This window comes from Stegostoma tigrinum, chromosome 7, assembly GCF_030684315.1.
Source record: "Stegostoma tigrinum isolate sSteTig4 chromosome 7, sSteTig4.hap1, whole genome shotgun sequence".
Lineage (NCBI taxonomy): Eukaryota > Metazoa > Chordata > Chondrichthyes > Orectolobiformes > Stegostomatidae > Stegostoma > Stegostoma tigrinum.
This window is the reverse complement of record NC_081360.1, coordinates 6,290,597-6,312,493: the sequence shown is the minus strand read 5'-3', so window position 1 is coordinate 6,312,493 and position 21,897 is coordinate 6,290,597. Positions and strand designations below refer to the sequence as shown.

The 21,897-nt window shown below is 42.9% G+C and overlaps 1 protein-coding gene across 1 annotated transcript in view; it reads right to left on the bottom strand.

Moving 5' to 3' along the window:
• Positions 1–21,897, bottom strand: part of LOC125453895 (sentrin-specific protease 2) — a gene marked incomplete at its 5' end in the record, with an annotated part of 165,131 nt that overhangs the window by 52,361 nt on the left and 90,873 nt on the right. Inside the window, 4 exons of the mRNA XM_048534007.2 lie at positions 3,880–3,940; positions 5,301–5,404; positions 10,582–10,700; positions 14,881–15,007. Coding sequence (XP_048389964.2) covers positions 3,880–3,940; positions 5,301–5,404; positions 10,582–10,700; positions 14,881–15,007 — 411 coding nt within the window. The remainder of the gene's footprint in view (positions 1–3,879; positions 3,941–5,300; positions 5,405–10,581; positions 10,701–14,880; positions 15,008–21,897) is intronic.

The window sequence follows — 21,897 nt, the reverse complement described above, 5'->3', positions numbered from 1 at the left end:
AGTAGCTCTTCCACTTAGTTCTAAGTTCACACAATAAGGGAGATAGGTTCAAGCTGAGGAGCTGATGGCTCAGTGAGGATGTGAGGAGAAACATTTTTACCCAGACGGTGGTGCCAGTCTGGAATGAGCTGCCTCACAGTCTTTAAAAAAAACATTGGACGAGCACTTGGCATATCATAACATTCAAGGGCAAATTCACATGCACTGCACTAATAAATAGCACCTGCACTCACCAAGTCTCAACTGATGGCCCCGAAAAGACTGCAAAATAAATCCAATTTCTGCTACAGTTTTCAGGACCAGCCTGGACAGAAATCTATTTCTGAACACAGTTTAAAACATGATTGTGTGGGTATAGATTTAATTTTTACCACCATTTAAATCAGTCAGGCCAAAGCAGAATAGTTCTCACTGATGTCTTCTGCCAGAAATTATGTCCAAACCAACGTCACCAAAAGCAGATTATCTGGTTGTCTTATGGCTATATATATGGTCTTGTGTACAAAATGGGTTGCTGCGTTTCCCACTGTCAAACAGCTGCAACAGTGATCACCCTTCAAAAGTTTTTCAAATTGACTGTAAATTATACTTCAATGTCCTAAACTCATTGAAGGAGCTCAATTAACACAGATCTTTCTTCTGATGCTGCCCACATCATCTTCATTTTATGTTTGATTAGAGAAAAGTTGGGTACTGTTCCAACTCAGTTCATTTGAATTATTGTCAAAATCAGAGCTCACCACTCTGGATTTGGAGCTGTTACCCAGAGCAGGAAAGAGAATAATATTCAAATTTGGTTTGCCATTAACCAACCTTGTTGCTTGAAAATAAACCTATCACATCAACATAATGTGCTACGTGTAGATTGTAACAGCCAAAAGAAAAATTTCTTTTTCAACATGTTGATGTACCTACTGGAGAAGGAGCAATACCTGGCCATCAGTTGGGAAATAAAGGCAGGGTGAAGGACCGAGAGGTCAATGGGAGAGCGCTTTGGGGCAAGTGACCATAATTCTATCAGTCTTAAATAGTTACAAAGAAGGATACAACCGATCAAAATGTTAAAGTTCTAAATGAGAGTATTGGAGTAATGGACAGGAGCTTTCAAATGTTGCTTGGTGGACGCTACTCGCAGATCAAGGGATGGGCCCTTCATTCATTCATTAATGGGATGACAGCATCGTTGACCAGGCAGCATTTATTGCACATCCCACGGTGGCTCAGTGGTTAGCACTGCAGCCTCACAGCACCACGGACCCGGGTTCGATTCCCGCCTCAGGTGACTGTCTGTGTGGAGTTTGCACATTCTCCCCGTGTCTGCATGGGTTTCCTCTGGGTGCTCCGGTTTCCTCCCACATTCCAAAGATGTGCAGGTTAGGTGGATTGGCCATGCTAAATTGCCCGCAGTGTTCAGGGGTGTGTGGGTTATAGGGGGATGGGTCTGGGTGGGATGCTTCAAGGGGCGGTGTGGACTTGTTGGGCTGAAGGGCCTGCTTCCACACTGTAGGTAATCTAATCTTAGTAATCGAATCCCTAACTGACTAGAGGGCAGTTAAGAGTCAACCACATTGCTGAGGGTCTGGAGTCACATGTAGGCAAGGCCAGGTAAGGATGGCAGTTTCCTTCCCTAAAGGACGTTAATGAACCAGATGGGTTTTTCCTGACAATTGACAATGGATTCATGGTCATCATTAGATTCTTAATTCCAGATATTTTAAAATTAAATTCAAATTCCACCATCTGCCGTGGCAGGATTCGAACCCACATCCCCAGAATGTTATCTGGGTCTCTGGATTAACAATCCAGCAATAATACCACTAGGCCATCACCTCCGCTAAGTTGTTGAGAAGTGCAAGGTCTTTAAAAATGAGACAAGAATTCAGAGACAATATGCTCCTGTTAGTATGAAGGGCAAGATTGGTAGGTACAGGGAATGCTGGATGACTAGAGAAATTGAAGCTCTCGTCAAGAAAAAGGAGGCATATGTCAGGCATAGACAGGCGGGATCAAGTGAATTCCTAGAGAAGCAAACTCTAAGGGAAATCAGGAGGGCAAAAAGTGGACATGAGTTAGCTTTGGCAATTAGAGTTAAGGAGTATCAAAGAGATTCTACAATTAGATTAAGGATAAGCAGGGAGAGATCAACATGGTCATCTATGTGTGGACCACAGGAGACGGGTGCAGTACTAAATGAGTATTTCACTTCAGTATTAACTGTGGACAAGGACATAAAACTTGGGGAAATAAACAGTGATGTCTTGAAGAGTTTATGTTACAGAAGAGGTGGCGCTGGAAGTCTTAAAATGCATCAAGGTAGATTAATCCCCAGGATCTGGCAGGTATTTTCCACAACTTTGTGGGAAGCTAGGCAAGAGAATGCTGGGCCTCTTGCCAAGAAATTGTATCATCAACAGTCACAGGTGAGGTGCCAGAATGCTGGCGGTTGGCTAATGTGGTGCCATTATGTGAGACTGGAAGGAAAATCCAGTGGAACTGCAGACTGGTGATCCTTATGTTAGTGATGGTAAGTTGCTGGAGGGGTATCTGAGGAACTGAATTTACACATATTTGGAAAGGCGAGGACCAATTAGGGATAGGCAACATGGCTTTGCGCATGGGAAATGGTGTCTCACTAACATGATTGCATTTATTTGAAGAAGTGACAAAGAAATTTGATGAAGGCAGAGTGGTAGACATTGGTAATAAGGACTTCAGCAAAGCGTTCAACAAGGTTCCGGATCATAGACTGGTTAGTAAGGTTAGATCACACGGGATCCAAGGGGAGCTAGCAAATTAGACAAAATTGGCTTGAAGGTTGAAGACAGAGTGCTGTTAGAGGCTTGCTTTTCAGACTTGGAGGTCTGTGACCAGTGGTGTGCCACAAGAATTGGTGCTGGATCCACTGCTTTTCCTCATCTGTATAAATTATTTGAATGTAAGAAGCATGGTTAGTAAGGTTGCAGATGACACTATCTCAGAGTACAACATGACTGTGATCAAATCTGCTGAGGAGTGGCAGATGGAGTTAATATAGATTAATGTGAGGCATTGTATTTTGGTAAGGTAAATCAAGGCAAGACTTATAAAGTTAATGGTAGAGCCATGGGAAGTGTTGCCAAACAATGAGACCCAGGGTTGCAAGTACATAGTTCCTTGAAAGTGGAGTAGCAGATAAACAGGGTCAAGAAAGCTTTTGGCACGTGACTTCAGCGGTCAGAATACTGAATACAGGATTTGGGTCGTCATGTTGTGGCTGTATAGGACATTGGCAAGGCCACTTTTAAAATATTCCATACAATTCTGGTCGTTTTTCTAGAGGAAGGGTGTTGTTAAACTTGACAGTGTGCAGAGAAGTTTCACAAGGATGTTGCTGGGACTGGGGGGTTTGAGTTATAGGGAGAGGCTGAATAGGTTGACACTTTTCTCTCCTGGAGTGTCACAAGCTGTAGGGTGGCTTTATAGTGGTTTTTAAAATCATGAGGGGCATGGATAGAGTGAATAGCCAAGGTTTTTTTTCTAGCGTGAGGGAGTCCAATAGATGGTATAGGTTTAACTTGAGAGGGGAAAGAATTACAATGGGCCTGAAGGGGTAACTTATTCATGCAGTGGGTGATGCATGTATGGAATGAGCTGACAGAGGAAATGGTGGCGGCAGGAACAATTACATCATTTAAAAGGCATCTGGATGGATTAATGAATAAGTAGGGTTTAGAGGGATATGGGCCAAGTGCTGGTAAATGAGATTAGGTCAGACTTAGGATGTCTCTTCAGCACGGACCAGTTGGACCAAAGAGTCTGTTTCTGTGCTGTATGATGTATATCTCTATGACTCCATAACTACTCCAACTATCCTTCCAGAAAGTAAACTGATTTTCATACCTTACATTGGCATTCACTGATGTTGACTTGGCAGTATTAGAGTTCTTCCATACGGATGGACCTGAAGTAACAATAACACTGGTTAACACCATTCATCTAACTTATTCGAGTTAGATGCTTCCAGTCCAGAATGACCCCTCTTCAGAAGTGCTCTGAAGAGAAGTTATACTGGACTCAAAACGTTAACTCTATTTCTCTTTCCACAGATGCTGCCAGACCTGTTGAGTTTCTCCAGCATCTCTGTTTATTTTAGATTTCCAGCAGCTGCAATTTGTTTGCTTTTATTTGAATAGCTTAAGGTCATATACACACTCATGGGAAAAATGAGTAAGTATGCTGGAGAGGAAATGAAGGATGTGTTGATAAGTTTAGATGAAGGGGAGTGGAACATACGAAGTACCAACACCAAAATACAACAGATTTACCAAATGACCTGTTTCTGTGCTGCAAGCTCTACTGAAAGCTGAAAGGTTTTGTCTCTTGGCTGAACAGGCTCTCAGGATAAACAGTTGGACATTTCGGACTGAGATGAAAAATTTCTTTACCGAGGTGAATAAATTTTTAGAACTCTTAATTTCAGATGGCTGTGGCTGCTTAATTGTAGAATATATTAAAGTCTGAGATCAACAGATTTTTGAAATACAAAGGAATGAATGAGCAGGAGAATACAAAGGAATGAATGAGCAGGGGAACTTAGAAACAGAGACCTAGAAAATAGGTGCAGGAGTAGGCCATTCGGCCCCTCACGCCTGCACCACCATTCAATATGATCACAGCTGGTCATGCAATCTCAGGTATCCCATTCCTGCTTTCTCTCCAATAGCCTCCGAAGCCTTTAGCTGCAAGGGCCACATCCAGCTCCTTCCTGAACATATCTAATGAACTGGCCCAACAACTTCCTGAAAGATAGAATTCCACAGGTACACAACTCTCTGAGCAAAGAAATTTTCCCCTATCTCTGTCCTGAATAGCTTAGACTGTGACATCTAGTTCTAGACATTCCCAGAATCAAGAACTTTCTTCCTGCATCTCGCAATCCTTTTATGTTTCTATGAGATACCCCCTCATTCTTCTAAATTCCAGTGAGTACAAGCCCAGTCAATCTAGTCTCCCATCAGATGTCAGTCCTGTCCTGTGAATGAGTCTGGTGAATGTTCACTGGACTTCCTCAATAGCAATAATGTCCTTCCTCAGACTAGCAAGCAAGGACATAAACTGAGTGCAAGGGACAATGGAATTGTACAAAGTTTCACAAAGGGCATAATGACTTGTATTTAGATTCCACTTGGAATGATCTAAATTTCTTGCCTTATACACAAGCATGCGCAAAAAAGATTTCAAAAGAATATACTTCAAACATGTTTCAAAATGAACAAGCATGAATTCCTCTCTGCGAAAGTTGAAGAAATTTTTGTACTCACCCAGTTTTAATGTTGGCAGTGCTATCTGGTTATTTTCACAGTCACTAAATCCGTCCCTAGATTCAGGCTTTCTATGATTACGCTGGCTGGGACCAGCAGAACTACTGTAGAAACAATATGAAATCTTTTAGCAATGAAGCAGTTTTGCACAAAATAGAAGGATTACCAGAAAACTTTTCTCATCAGCAAATACTTCCGAGATGAAAAGAATGATTCTGTAGCACAGCAAAGAACAACTCATATCTTTAAGAAAGCAAGAAAACATGAGGAATACTAAGCAGGTCCTAGTTTCTGAAATTGTTTAGTTATTGACTCCTTATTAAATGTGGCAGAAAAAAGCCACTTAATGAAACTCCACAAAACAGATTGGACTTTTTCGTGTGCAATTAAACAGTGATAACACTATTTTGTTGTCTTTGAAGCACCATGGGGCATCCTGAGCTTGTGAAAGTTGCTACATCATAGAAACACACAGGCTGAAGGGCCCATCATGCTTACATGGGCTTTTTTTTTTGCAAGTGTTACCCAAATTGGTTCCATTTCCCTGATCTTTCCCTGTAGCACTGCAAACATTCCATGCAAGTACCTATCTAATGCTCTTTTGAAAGTTTTTTTTATTGAATCTGCATCCTATCAACAGTACATTCTACAGCATAACTCACAAATAAGTTCTCATCGTCAGCCAATCCTTACACTTCTGACCTCTGGTTATTAACCTTCCTGCCAGTGAAACAGTTTTTGCTATCTATTCTATCAAAGCCCCTTTTGATTTTACATACCTCTACCAAATCTCCTCCTAACCCTCTATTATCTGACAATAACAAGTGACCTTCTCTAGTATCTCCGTGCAAATGAATTCTTTCATTTCTGATTTGATCCTTATAAACCTCCTCAATAATATGTCCAAGGTTTTGAAATTGTTCTAAATTATGGTTTCCTGAACTTATTGAAATACTCTAGCTGAGGTCTAAACAGTGACTTGTAAAAATTGACCATACTCTATACCTCTATTTAAAGCCAATCAGAGATGGGTAAGGACAACATGGGACGAATATGTCGAGTCTATCATGGCTTGTTTCTGAGAGCAGTATGCTCCATAACATTACCAGGAACAAACTATTTTAGACCCAGCAATTTCTAATGTGGCAGGATTAATAAGATCTCATAGTTAATTCAAGATGCTCGGGGAGGGGAGGTTATAACAACATAGTAGAATTTCAGATTCAGGTTGAGGGAGGGCAACTCAGGTTTCAAACCAGTGTCCTCAACTTAAATAAGAGCAATTATAGTTATGAAGACAATTGACTAAAGTGGGCTGGGAAAATAGACAAATGGGAAAGTCAATGGAAGAGCAGTGGCAGACATTTAAGCAGCTATTTCAAAATGTTCACCAAAAATTTATTCTGATCGAAAAGAAGGATTCTATGAGAAAGATGAAACATTTGTGGTTAACAAAGCTAGTCAAGGAGGGTATCCAATCAAAAGCTCAGGCATATAAAGTGGTGAAAACTAGTGGTACCAGAGGATTGGGAATTTTTAAGAACCAGCAGTTGATGCCTGAAAGGTAATAAAGAGAATTTTTTTTGTTTAATTCTTTACTTGTGAGCTGCAGGTATTGATGGGGGGGAGGGGGGGCGGCATTTACTTGCCCTTGAGAAGGTGGAGGTGAGCTGCCTTCTTGAACCACTGAAGTCCACATGCTGTAGGTAGACCCACAATGCTGCTGGGCACTTTGACCAGGATTTTGACCCAATGGTGATACATTTCCAAGTTGAGATGATAAGTGGCTTGGAAGGGAGCCTGCAAATGACTGAAGAAGGGTCCAGGCCCGAAACGTCAGCTTTCCTGCTCCTCTGACGCTGCTTGGCCTGCTGTGTTCAATCAGTTCTGCACTTTGTTATCTCAGATTCTCCAGCATCTGCAATTCCTACTATCTCTTGCAAACAATGCTCCTTTGTATCTGCTGCCCTTGTCTTTCTAGATGGTTCTGGTATGTGTTTCGAAGGCGTTGTCTGAGCAACTCTGATGAATTTCTGTACTGCACCTTGTAGATGCTACACAATTTGCTACTAAGAATTGGTGGTGGAGGGTGGGAGTGTTTGCGGATGCAGTGTTAATCAAGCAGGCTCCTTTGTCCTGGATAGTGTTAAGCTTCTTGAATGTTGTTGGGGATGCACTCATCCACACAATTGTGGAGTATAACATCACAGTCCTGAGTTGTGTCTTGCAGATGGACAGGCTCTGGGGAGTTAGGAGAGTTACTCGCTGCAGTACTCTTAGCGTCTGACCTGCTCTTGCAGCCATTGTATTTATATGGTAAGTCCAGTGGAGCTTCTGGTCAATGATGTTGTATGCATCTGGAGTTCATTGCCTGAAAGGGTGGTAAATGCAGTAACTCTCAATGCATTTAAGAGCTAGTTAGATGAGCTCTTGAAACATCACAACATACAAGGAGATGGGCCAAGTGCTGCACAAGAGGCTTAGAATAGATGGATACTTGAAGACTGGCATGGACACAATGGGCTGCAGGGCCTCGTCCCGTGACATGATGGCTATGACAAACTGACTTTGACAATAACTGGTTGGAGTCATTCTCAACTGTGGGCCAATGATCTCAGCTTCAGGAGTTCTTCGGGCAATGTCCTAAGCCTAATCATCCTCAGCTATTTCATCAATGACCTTCCTCCCATTGTAAGGTCACAAGTGGAAATATTTGTAGATGGCTGCACAATGCTCAGCACCATTCATGACTTCTCAGATAATCAAAAGGCCCATTCATGTATACAGCAAAAACTGGACAATATTCTAGGCTACTAAATGGCAAGTCACATTCTGATAACTGTCAGGCAAAGTCTATTTGGAATAAGAATGACCATCAGCCTCTGACATTACCCACCATTAACATCCAGACTGAAAGCTGAACTAAACCAGTCATATAAATATAGTGACAACAACAGCAGGTCAGAGGCTGGGAATTCAGCAGCAAATAATTTGATTCTTGATTGCCTGCAGCCTGTCTGCCATCTATAATCAAGTAGACTGTTTTGTCCCAGATGGTGTCATATTTCTTCAGTGTTGATCAAGCTGCACCCATGCAAGACAAAACAGCCTGCTTGATTGGCACCTCATCCATCACAGTGGCAACAGTAAAAACAATCCACCAGTTGTACCACAGCAATTCACCAATTCAAAACTGATGTTCTCTGCTATCTGGAAGGACGAGGGCAGCAGATATATGGAAACACTGCCACCTGCAAGATCCCCTCTGAGCCACTCAACTTCCTTCCTAACAGCACTGTGGGCGTCCCTACGTTACAAAGACCACAGCAGTTCAAAAAGACTATTCAATAGCACCTTGAAGGGCAACTAGAAATGCACAATAAGTGGCCTAATTAGCAAGGTTCATTTCCAAACAAATGATTTTCAAATGTCTTAGAGTGTAGACGAATAAAAATATTAAAGGTAAACAGTGCGAAGAATGATAAATTAAGTATATAATAAAAAGTGGAATGCCATCATGAACATAACCAAAAAATAATGGAGTTTTAAAATGTAGATATTGCCAGATCAGAGGTCATTGTAGATGAGCAAGAACAGGAAAGAGAGATAAATGTGGCTTAATGCAAGTAATGCAATTTTGAATAAACTCTGCTTATACAGGGTGGAAGATGGCATCAAGATGCCAGACTACTTTTCTAATATCTAGTTCTATGGGAGGAAACTTTCTTCCAAACATATATATACAGGGGGTATACTGGGAAGACCACAACCAATCTCTATCACACTCTCCGTTCCCTGGCCACTCTCTACTTTTATCACTCCATCAATAAAAGCCAGTTCTTCAGTCATCAAGAGTTAACCTTTGAATTCTGAATTCACTGCTTGAGCCTTGCCTTTTTTCAGTTCTTTAATACTTCTGTGATATTGTAAACGTCACAACTTTAATAACTGTTCACAGAGTGAATGAATCAACAAAAGATAAACTGTTACACACAGAAACCAGCAGCAATAAACTCTTTCTGAAATAAATTGTGTCTCAAGATGCAAGGGGCAAGGAGAAACTGTTAGAAAGGAATTAAAAGCAACATGTGAATTAACCATCTCTGGGAAGAACCAACATAAACAAGCTGCTTCCTTGGAGAAAAGAGATAATAGCTGCTTGATAAGCTGCTGCCGTGTAATAAGTGTGTAATTAAGCATGCCTGCACAAGCAATGTTCTGAAGTAAGTGGGTTAAATGCAGGAAAAGTTGTGTTTAGACAGACAGCCAACCCAAATTTAAGAAGGTACAGGGGAGCTCTCCTCGTGGGTCTGCTCCAAGGTCTGACCAGGCTGTATATAAACAGGTCCAGGCAGCAGGCAATGGAGGGGGTTCATTCAGCCAACTGTCTGACCATTTTCCACGGCCATGTTCGAGCTCAGGTGTCCTTGGAGAGGGAGTACATGCTGTCCAACAATCCTCTCAATGACTTTAAGGAGAGGTGGTCACCATGGGAGGTGGATTGCTTTGTTTCCCCCTCCAATTCAATTTTGACTTAATTCCTAGCCTCCTCCTTTACTTTTTTCACGTCAGCATTGCCCTTATCAGGCTTTTCATGTTACTGGCTCCCTGGCCACATGGATGTATTTCCTGGTGGTGGTCGTATTAAATAAAATTATTTGCATAATGGCAAAAAATAAAAGGAACAAGGGAGCTCTGTCTGATAATAAGGCAAGCTATAGACTTCAGGTCTCCAGAAATGTAATCACTGTTGGGGATGAAAGAAGTTAAAGGACAACAATAATGTCACATTACAAACTGGAAAGAGAGAAAATTATGTAAGAATCCAATACTAGGAGTAGCGGAACTTTGAAGAACAACACTTTACCAGGTTCGAACCTTAGACACATCCAGAGACAGACACTGCTGGTGGAATCTGGCCAAGTTCCACCTTTAATCAGGTAATATCCAAGTTAGGTTGTGAGGTTTAACTTGCTACTTGAGGGTCTTATTTTGGTTCCCAAATGCAATAAACATTAAATCATTGTTTCAGTACTTGGCTGTCTGTGAGATTTCTTAAAAAGTGGCCAAATTAAAGGCAATTTGTGGTGATACAACAAAACTCATAAATAAATTTTGACCAACCTTTTAGTCACTTATTTTAAAATCTTCTTACTAGGCTTTGTATTAAAATTTTATTCTGTGAAGTGCATTGATTCATGTTGCTTAATTAAAGCTAGTGTCAAGGCAGGTGGCCGTTACTAAAAAAGATAAAATCTTAAAACACAAAACAGATACTCACACACATTGTGTTGGCTTGGATGCAGAAACTGAAGGTTGCTGCTTAGATTTTTTGTCTAATCCTGCAGCCACCAGTCGTAACAGGAGTTGATACTGTTCCTTATCATTCTTCTCTATGCCCTTCAGAAAGAAAATAAATTTATGTTTTACATTCTGGAAAAATCTCCCCTCCTTTTCTGAAGGTGTTGATTTCTTCAGGGACAACTGTAGTGTTATTTTCATTTGAGCAATGACACGATCATCAGCACGTTATTCAAGCTTTGGTTACAACATAGCTATGCCCCAAGTTGCCTTTATCAGTCATCTGTATACTAACACTTGAAGTGTAGAGTCACTGGATAACAATCAAGAACTAGCTACCTTCCTAAAAGGACATTTGTTACCAATATAGCACCCCTCCTAGAGGGTCTTATGGTGCACTGATAGAGTTCTTAGCATTGGGCCACCTGCACCACAGGTGCGTCAATCAGGTTGATTGAAAAATATCTACAATTTGATCTGTTGCTCTTTTACAAGGTTGATTGGTCTAAGGTGCTGAATTAATGTTCCTGTTCCTAGGGGGTATGGTTTGAACCTCGCATTTGCTAAAAATTCTCGCGGATCTTTATCTCAGACGAGTTGATGTCAGTGCTGAGTAAATATAGAAGGTTCCTGTGGTGCAGTGGCAATGTCCCTTCCTCGGCACCAGAAGGCCGGGGTTCAAGTTCCATCTGCTCCAGAGGTGTGTCATTACGTGTAAATAGATTATTTTGAAGTGTCTATAGTGCTCATCCTGTCACCCAGTTGTGAGCAACTACTTAGATCAGTCTAGTAATTAAAGTTTGAAATTTCCCAATCTATGCAAAACAGATATTTGATGCCTCAATGTCTGTTTGGTACAGGAAATGAAACAAGTATACAACTCATGTCAGCATCTAGAAGCAACTGGTTTTGCGTGGACTGTATTTGAGGGGTTGGTGGTGAGGAGGAGGTGCTTTTGTCTCTTTTCTCCCCTTTACTGTGGTTAGCCAGCACTTTACAAGTATATACCGCTATTTCTTGTTTCGTATGTCCAATTTGTTCCGAAAGATACACTAAATGACAAATGTATTCGGAAGCTGAGCGGGGTGGGCCTTTGCCTTATTGTTAGCAATCTCACATTGTGTTATACGATGTCTGGCTCAAGTTCTGCTCAGAATAGTCTCAGCAGGTGAAGACCATAGATTCAGCTCTACGTCCAGTGGCCTACTCATGTTTTGTGGGTGTTGGTGGCTCTACCCTTGTTTATCATATGAGTACTCAACAACTCTTGGCTGTATGGAAATAGTGATCACATTCAAAATTCTCATTTGAATATATGCTACTACCATCAAGATCTGCACCTGTGGCAGCTCCACCCAGGCTCGCACCCTCAGCTTCTGTGCTCACCACAGTGGCCTTCCTATTGTTGTAGTGTAGCTTCCCCAGGCCTTGCATTACCAGCGACAGCAGGGAATGGGCCCAACACTCCACCGCCATCCATTTTGAGGGCTAGTTGATTTGGCAGGTGAAATGTGACACACTCCTTTCAAGGGTTTAAACTTCCATGGCCACTATTCTGCTGTCTTTTATCAACCAACATCTTTTGTCGGGGTGATGAGTGTCGGCATCGAGCACCCTAATCCCGCATTCGGTTCACCCCACAGCACCAGTTTTGCTTACTAGAAGTGGCCCACTAGGCACACGCATTCCATGCCTGGCTCCAAGCCAGTAAGTTGGGCTTCTCACTGAGATCGTTTCGGCCCCCCAGACCTGTAATCATTTGCTTTAGAACGTCGAACAGTACAGTACAGTACAGGCCCTTGAGCCCACGAAGTTGTGCTGACCTTTTATCCTACTCTAAGATTAAACTACCCTGCATACCCTATATTTTAACGTCATCCATGTGCCTATCCAAGAGTCGCTGAAATGTCCCTAATGTGCCTGACACCATTACCACTGCTAGCAGCACATTCCACACGCCTACCACTCTCTGTGTAAAGAACCTTCCTCCCATCACCTTAAAATTACTGGGTAAAGCTGCAGGGGGACAAGCACCAGCTATCCTGAGGGAAACTTTGGACGGAACCAGCTACTACGTGGGTTTTATTAGTCTTTCGCTCCTATACCAAAGTCAGATGACCAACTTGCATGTCAGGACCACCACGGACCTCCAACAGAGTTTCCTCTGACTTCGCCCTGCCCAGGTATAGTTCACCATTGCAGTGGCTCAGTGGCTCGCACTGCTGCTTCACAGCTCCAGGGACCTGGGTTCAATTCTACCCTTGGGCAACTATCCATGTGGTGTCCTCACGTTCTCTCCGGGTCTGGGTGGGTTTCTGCCAGGAACTCCGGTTTCCGCCCACATCGCAAAGATGTGCGCATTAGGTGGGCTAGCCACGCTAAACTGCCGTTCAGTGTTCAGAGATGTGCAGGCTGGTGGATGAGGGTAGGGTCATGGGTTTAGGTGGGATGCTCTATGGAGGGTCAGTGTGAACACGTTGGGCAGAATGGCGTGTTTCCACAGCATAGGGAATCTTCTGATTCTGGCCAGTCAGCACGTTGATTGGCCTGGAACCCAAGCACATTTTGGATTATGCTCATTTACAGGGCTCTAGGTTGATAGCTGGACTGGAAATCTGGATGTCAAGGCGGGACAGTCTGATGGTTCTGACTTTGCAAGACAAGACTCTGCTAAACCAAGTTCTGCTGACAATTCCTGAACAAAATCTTAGAAACTCATTAAGATGTGCTGTTTCACAGATAGTAGGAACTGCAGATCTTGGAGAATCTGAGATGACAAGGTGTAGAGCTGGATGAACACAACAGGCCAAACAGCATCATCGGAGCAGGAAAGCTGATGTTTCGGTAAGGATCTAGGCCTAGTTCATCCAGCTCTACACCTTGTTATCTGAGATGTGCTGTGTATGATTAAGGACTAATTTGAAACTTTACTGAAAGCGAAAGATTGCAAAGTTTCATACAGTATGGTCGTAGATTTTCTTTTAATAGCTTTATAAATGTAGTTTACATTTCCCTATTTTGCTTTACTAGTCCTGAGGAGCATCTAAAAACTGAATTTGTGACAGCTACATCAAAATAAACTGTGACTGTAACTTGGCTGAACCTCATTAAATTTTATATGTTGATTATAGGTTATAATATAATGTCAGTAAATGAGGCAAAGAAACTGTGAAGCACTTAAGCACCAAACATCTAAAGTAATTCTCAATGTTTAATGAATTGTGTCAGGATATGCTTAAATATAATTGTATTATTTGTAAGTGTTGTAGGGTAGTGTCCAACATGATGCAATCATGAGGCAACAATACAGAAGTCAGCTTCAGTATCTTTGGTTTATAAGAATATATTCTGTGATAGAAGTAACACATTACTTAGGTCAGGTCTTCCCAAAGTGGGTGTCATGAGCTTGAAGAGCAATGGCAGACACTCTTCCATCCTTTGCTGTCATAGGTTTTCTGCACCTACTCCACCACATACCCAGGGGTAGAACAATTTTCAAGCTTCAAATTGGGATCACAGTGGGAGAAACAAATTTGGTAAGCCCTGACTTTGGCTTTTAGGAACTCACAACAGAAGACTAACTAAATAGGAAATGTTGGGTAATGAAATTTAACAAACATTGAAAAACTTGTGTAAGAATTATAATTAGCTTTAATCAACATCTCTATATTCCAGCTGCAATTGTGTTCAGATATATTTATTTACCCATTTGAAATTTCCTTCTTTACTGAAGAGAAATAATGTATAATGCATTGAGAATGAAGATAGCAAATGATACTGAAATCACTGTCGCAATTGCATACGATGCAATAATCTCAAAATAATCTCAGAACTGACTGGTTCAGAATAAGTCATTCAAAATATTCATTCCGGCGTATAATGAAGTTTGTTTTCTGTAAATCTTTCCTTCACTTGTGGCTTGAACTTCAGATCATAAACTTGCATTTTCTCCACTGGATCTGCTACCAATTGCAGCTCCTCTGGCATTCATTTTGCTTTTTCAGCTGTCACACGATACCCTTGTTTCCCTTTTACCTTATGCCATCATCCCTTTGTTTTTTAAATCTTGCTTGCATCGACCCTATTACAGACTTTCTCTTTTGTTCTTTCCTCCCCTCATGCTTTTCCTTCTCTCTACTCTTGCTTAAAACATGTCACACCTTTAATTTCTTCCAATTCTGATGATAAGGCATTGATATCTTTAATAACAACTCTGGCTCTCTCCCTAGGTTTGCTGCCTGCTACAGCATTTTGTTTTGATTTTGAACATATTACTCACCTCATTCACAATACAGTGGTAGCTTCTAACATTTTTCCTGATTGGTGATGGTGTTGATGGAAGGCTATGGTGCTTTAGAAGAAAAGGTTGCTGCTCGCTAGTTTCTCCTGGAAGCTCACAATACGATCTGTTAGGAATATAGTACGAATGATAAATTCTCCTCTTGCATATCAGACTACTTCCCTATTTACACACATCAACAAACGAAGGGAATGCCTTTCCTTTTTCATAAATTCATAGTATCCCTACAGAGTGGAAACAGGCCACTCGTCCCAACAAGTCCACACTGCCCTTCCAAAGACCATCCCACCCAGACGCATTTCCCTATCCTGTTCCTGCAATCCTGCATTTCCAGTGTCTAATCCACCTAATTTACACACCTCTCGACATGAGGGCAAGTTCCTATTTTAGACATGTGCCTTTGTAGACCTAGTAGGATTGCTCCCATCTCTATAATGTTCGTACACCCCTTTGAAAAAATACTGAAGTGCTGGCAATAACTTATTCTCAGTTCAGCATCAGACTATGCTGTACACTATACTGGTCCTAACACTCCAGTAAGTTTCATGCTGTCAGCCAGGAAGCAACTTCGATGCTAGCCTCTGAAGTGCAACAGGTAAAAAAGGATTACTTATTTAAAGTGACAGAACAGTCCAGTTTCCTCGTTTTCATTTACTTTTTGTTAATGAAAGAAAAAAATCTATTTGAATATTGATGAGATAGTTCTTGTTTTAAATTCAAGTTTCTGTGCTTCAGGGTAGACCTCATTTGCTTCTCTGCTGTATTACAAACTTGAGAGTAAGTTGTCCCACATGTCATAATTTAAAAAGGATATGGAAGCACTGAAGGTCGTGCAGAGAGATTTTCAAGAACAATCTGAGAAATGCATAATGAGAAACGTTTGACAGGTTAGGTCTCTTTCGCTTGAAAAGAAAAGCTGAGTGGAGACAGAGGTTTTTATAAATTATGAAAAATTTTCGTTGGATGGATATGTCAAGGTGGTGTCTTTCTATGGGCAAAGGCCAGAATTAGATTCTGTCCACATGAGGCTGTCACCAGGAATTCCAAAAGGGAATTTAGAAAAAGTTTCTTCCTTCACAGAATGGGTAGAATGTGAAATTCAGGGCCACAAGAAGTAGTTGAAATGGAAAGCATTGAAGAAAAAATGGTAAAGCATATATGATTCTTTATTCATTCATGGGGAATGAGGGCATCACTGGCTAAGCAGCATTTAGCTCCCATCTCTAATTATCCAGAGGGCAGTTAAGAGTCAACCACATTGCTATGGGTCTAGAGTCACATGTAAGCCAGACCAGGTAAGGACAGCAGTTTCCTTCCCTAAAAGGACATTAATGAACCAGATGTGTTTTTCTGACAATAGACAATGGATTCATGGTCATCATTAGATTCTTAATTCCAGAATTCAAATTCCACCATCTGCTGTGATAACAAGGTGTAGAGCTGGATGAACACAGCAGGCCAAGCAGCAGAGGAGCAAGAAGGCTGATGTTTCAGGCCTAGGCTCCACACCTTGTTATCTCAGATTCTCCAGCATCGACAGTTCCTACTATCTCCACCATCTGCTGTGGCGGGATTTGAACCTGGGTCCTGAGGATATTATCTGGATCTCTGGATTAACAGTCCAGTAATAATACCATTAGGCCATTGCCTCCCCTCAGGGAGATACGGAAGGAGTTTTGATGGTAGATCCAGATGAGAGGAAAAAAAACATGCAAGAAGACTCGAATGGGACTTAAACCTCAGCATGGGCTGGTTGAACTGAATTGATATAAGGCACAGAAACAGACTAATATAACTCTATTTAATATAAAACAGATCCAGCTGCAGAAACCAGCAACATTATCAGCTTGAGCAATCAGAATACCTACTTTAGGCCTGTATCAGAAAGTAACTCCAAACCAATAGCAAGCAGATCCAACAGGCCACTGCACAGCAAACAAACAGCATACTAACTGAGACTGGGGACAAAGTTGGTGTGTCACATTGTGGCAGTCAATATTGCTAGCAGTTTAATCTGATAAAGTTTGTTCAACTGTGAATTACAAAGTCTTGTGCCACAGTGGCCCTGCTTCAGGGGTGTCATAACAAGTCAAAATAAGTTAATTAAAAATGTCTACGTATGATGGAAACTGCCATCCTTACCTGCAAACTATTAGTATTAAAATCAATCCTTATGGCTAAAACACTAACCCACAGTCACCTCTGCAGATGGTCAGCAATTTACAGAGGTCTACAGCACAGAAAAAGGCCCTTCAGCTCCTGGCATCCAAAATCAATCAACTAACTATTCTAATTCCATTTTCCAGCACTAGGCCCATAGCCTAGTATGCCTTAACATCATAAGTACACATCTAAATACTTCTTAAATACTATGAGGGCTTCTGATTCAATCACCCATACAGACAGTGGGTTCCAGATTCCCACCACACATGCTAAATTGCTCATTGTGTTTTGGGATCTGTACATTAAATGTGTCAGCCATGGGAAATGGAGAGTTACAGGGAAAGGGTGGGTTGTGTGGGTTGCTCTTTGAGGGATCAGTGTAGATTGTTGGCCAAAGGACCTGTTTCCACACTTTAGGGATTCTATGATACTCTATGATATCTCATCTAAACCTTCAGCTCCTTACTTAAATCTATGCCTCTGGTCATTGATCCCTGCAGCAAGGGGAAAAATTTCATGCTGTCTACCTCAATTATCTTATACTTATTAATTATGTCCTGTCACAATCAGCCCTGCCCTACAGAAAATAAAAGCCAGCCTGTCCAATCTCTCTTCAAAACTGAAATCTTACCAAGATTAATTGCTAGCAATGTTGACAGCCACAATGTGACACCCCAACTTTTTCCCCAGTCTCAGTTAGTACGCTGTTTGTTTGCTGTGCAGTGGCCTGTTGGAGCTGCTTGATATTGGTTTGGAGTTACTTTCTGATGCAGGCCTAGAGTAGGTATTCTGATTGCTCAAACTGATAATGTTGCTGGTTTCTGCAGCTGGATCTGTTTTATATTAAATCAAGTACTGGGCTAATGGTAAGATTCTTGGTAGTGTAGATGAGCAGAGAGATCTTGGTGTCCACGTACACAGATCCTTGAAAGTTGCCACCCAGGTTGACAGGGCTGTTAAGAAGGCATACAGTGTTTTAGCTTTTATTAATAGAGGGATCGAGTTCCGGAACCATGAGGTTATGTAGATAATAAAATGTGAGGCTGGATGAACACAGCAGGCCAAGCAGCATCTCAGGAGCACAAAAGCTGACGTTTCGGGCCTAGACCCTATCTCTGATGAAGGGTCTAGGCCCGAAAGGTCAGCTTTTGTGCTCCTGAGATGCTGCTTGGCCTGCTGTGTTCATCCAGCCTCACATTTTATTAACTTGGAATCTCCAGCATCTGCAGTTCCCATTATCCATGAGGTTATGTTGCAGCTGTACAAAACTCTGGTGCGGCCGCACTTGGAGTATCGCATACAGTTCTGGTCACCGCATTATAAGGATGTGGAAGCTTTGGAAAGACTGCAGAGGAGATTTACTAGGATGTTGCCTGGTACGGAGGGAAGGTCTTACGAGGAAAGGCTAAGGGACTTGAGGCTGTTTTCATTAGAGAGAAGAAGGTTGAGAGGTGACTGAATTGAGACATATATAAGCAGAGGGTTAGATAGGGTGGATAGGGAGAGCCTTTTTCCTAGTATGGTGACGGCAAGCATGAAGGGGGCATAGCTTTAAATTGAGGGGTGAAAGATATAGGACAGATGTCAGAGATAGTTTCTTTACTCAGAGAGTAGTAAGGGAATGGAACGCTTTGCCTGCAACGGTAGTAGATTCGTCAACTTTAAGTACATTTAATTCGTCACTGGACAAGCATATGGACGCACGTGGAATGCTGTAGGTTAGATGGGCTTCAGATTGGTATGACAGGTCAGCACAACATTGAGGGCCAAAGGACCTGTACTGTGCTGTTATGTTCTATGTTCTAAAACTGTCCAGCCCGGCGACAGGGTCAGCAAGGTGCCTCTGATTAATTCTGTTGCCTCACAGGGCCTGGGGTTCAATTCCAGTCTTGAGTGACAGTCAGTGTGGAGTTTGCACATTTTCCCTGTGTTTGCCTGGATTTCCGCCTGGTGTTCCAGTTTCTTCCCACAGTCCAAATATGTGCAGGTTTGATGGACTGGCTATGGTAAATTGCCCCATAGTGTCCAGGGACATGCAAGCTGGATGGGTTAGCTATGGTACATGGAAACAAATTGTAGGTTACGTGGAACAGTCCCTCTTCCGCACCTACACAGGCCCCAAACCCCGCCTCTTCCTCCGGTACATTGATGACTGTATCAGCGCCGCCTCTTGCTCCCCAGAGGAGCTCGAACAGTTCATCCACTTCACCAACACCTTCCACCCCAACCTTCAGTTCACCTGGGCCATCTCCAGCACATCCCTCACCTTCCTGGACCTCTCAGTCTCCATCTCAGGCAACCAGCTTGTAACTGATGTCCATTTCAAGCCCACCGACTCCCATAGCTACCTAGAATACACCTCCTCCCACCCAGCCTCCTGCAAAAATTCCATCCCCTATTCCCAACTCCTCCGTCTCCGCCGCATCTGCTGCCACGATAAGACATTCCACTCCCGCACATCCCAGATGTCCAAGTTCTTCAAGGACCGCAACTTTCCCCCCACAGTGATCGAGAACGCCCTTGACCGCGTCTCCCGTATTTCCCGCAACACATCCCTCACACCCCGCCCCCGCCACAACCGCCCTAAGAGGATCCCCCTCGTTCTCACACACCACCCTACCAACCTCCGGATACAACGCATCATCCTCCGACACTTCCGCCATTTACAATCTGACCCCGCCACCCAAGACATTTTTCCATCCCCACCCCTGTCTGCTTTCCGGAGAGACCACTCTCTCCGTGACTCCCTTGTTCGCTCCACACTGCCCTCCAACCCCACCACACCCGGCACCTTCCCCTGCAACCGCAGGAAGTGCTGCACTTTCCCCCACACCTCCTCCCTCACCCCTATCCCAGGCCCCAAGATGACATTCCACATTAAGCAGAGGTTCACCTGCACATCTGCCAATGTGGTATACTGCATCCACTGTACCCGGTGTGGCTTCCTCTACATTGGGGAAACCAAGCGGAGGCTTGGAGACCGCTTTGCAGAACACCTCCGCTCAGTTCGCAACAAACAACTGCACCTCCCAGTCGCAAACCATTTCCACTCCCCCTCCCATTCTCTAGATGACATGTCCATCATGGGCCTCCTGCACTGCCACAATGATGCCACCCGAAGGTTGCAGGAACAGCAACTCATATTCCGCCTAATGGTATCAATGTGGACTACACCAGTTTCAAAATCTCCCCTTCCCCTACTGCATCCCTAAACCAGCCCAGTTCGTCCCCACCCCCACTGCACCACACAACCAGCCCAGCTCTTCCCCCCCCCACCCACTGCATCCCAAAACCAGTCCAACCTGTCTCTGCCTCCCTAACCTGTTCTTCCTCTCACCCATCCCTTCCTCCCACCCCAAGCCGCACCTCCATCTCCTACCTACTAACCTCATCCCACCTCCTTGACCTGTCCGTCTTCCCTGGACTGACCTATCCCCTCCCTACCTCCCCACCTATACTCTCTCCACCTATCTTCTTTACTCTCCATCTTCGGTCCACCTCCCCCTCTCTCCCTATTTATTCCAGTTCCCTCTCCCCATCCCCCTCTCTGATGAAGGGTCTAGGCCCGAAGCGTCAGCTTTTGTGCTCCTGAGATGCTGCTTGGCCTGCTGTGTTCATCCAGCCTCACATTTTATTACCCTCTTCTTCTTGTCACTCAGCCAATTGTGAATCCAATTTACCAAACTTCCTTGGGTCCCATGAGCTCTTACCTTTACAATCAGTCTCTCATGCAAAATCTTAACAAAAGCCTTCCTGAAGTCCAAGTAGATTACATCAAGCATTGCCTTCATCTACACACCTGGTCACCTCTTTCCAAACTCAATCAAGTTGGTCAGACATGATCTCCCCCTAACAAAACCAAGCTGACTGTTCTTGATTCATCCCTGCCTCTCCAAGAGCAGATTAATTTTGTTTCTTGGGATTACTCCCCACCACCAAAGCTGGACTGACTGGCCTGTAGTTTCCTGGCTTATCCTTTGTTCCTTGAACAATGGTACCATATTGGCTGTCCTCCAATTCTCCAGCCCCTCTCCTCTGACCAGAAGGGAATTGAACATTTTGAAAGTGCCCGTTATTTCCTCCCTTGCTTCATTTAACAACATTAGATACATTTCATCCGGCATCAGAGATTCCTACTTTTAAACCGGCTAGACCACTCATGACCTTTTCGCTGTCCATATTAGTTTCTTTAGTTGCATCACAGACCTTCTCCATGACTGGTATGTCTATATTGTCCCTCTTATTAGCAAACTTCAATCCGAAGTTTTCAATTGGAACCCGACATATATCCCCTGGCTCCACGCACAAATTATGGCCCTTTATGGTCCTTTATGGCCCTACTCTTTCCCTCAATAACCTTTTACTCTTAAAGTACCTGAAAAGAAACTTAGGATTTTCTTCTATTTTATCTGCTAGTATCCTTTCACATCCCCTTTTATCTCTCCTAATCTCCCTTTAAATTCCCTCTTGCACATTCTATACTCCTCCAGGGTTTCTGCTGTTTTGAACCCTACTCCTCAAAGACTTTGCTGTTTTAGCCATACGAAAAGTAATGTACATGGGATATGGAATTTAAACTTCTTAAAGGTAGTTTCTTCTGCTCCACTCAATAGGAATCATGCTGGACAAAAGCTATTCCTACAGACATTCCCAGCCCCTATAAATGTTCAGCCAGGTATTTCATTCAAAAGGTCTACTGTTTCTGACACAGAACAAAGAACAAAGAACAAAGAACAAAGAACAAAGAAAATTACAGCACAGGAACAGGCCCTCGGCCCTCTAAGCCTGCGCCGATCGAGATCCTCTGTTTAAGTCTATCATCTATTTTCTAAG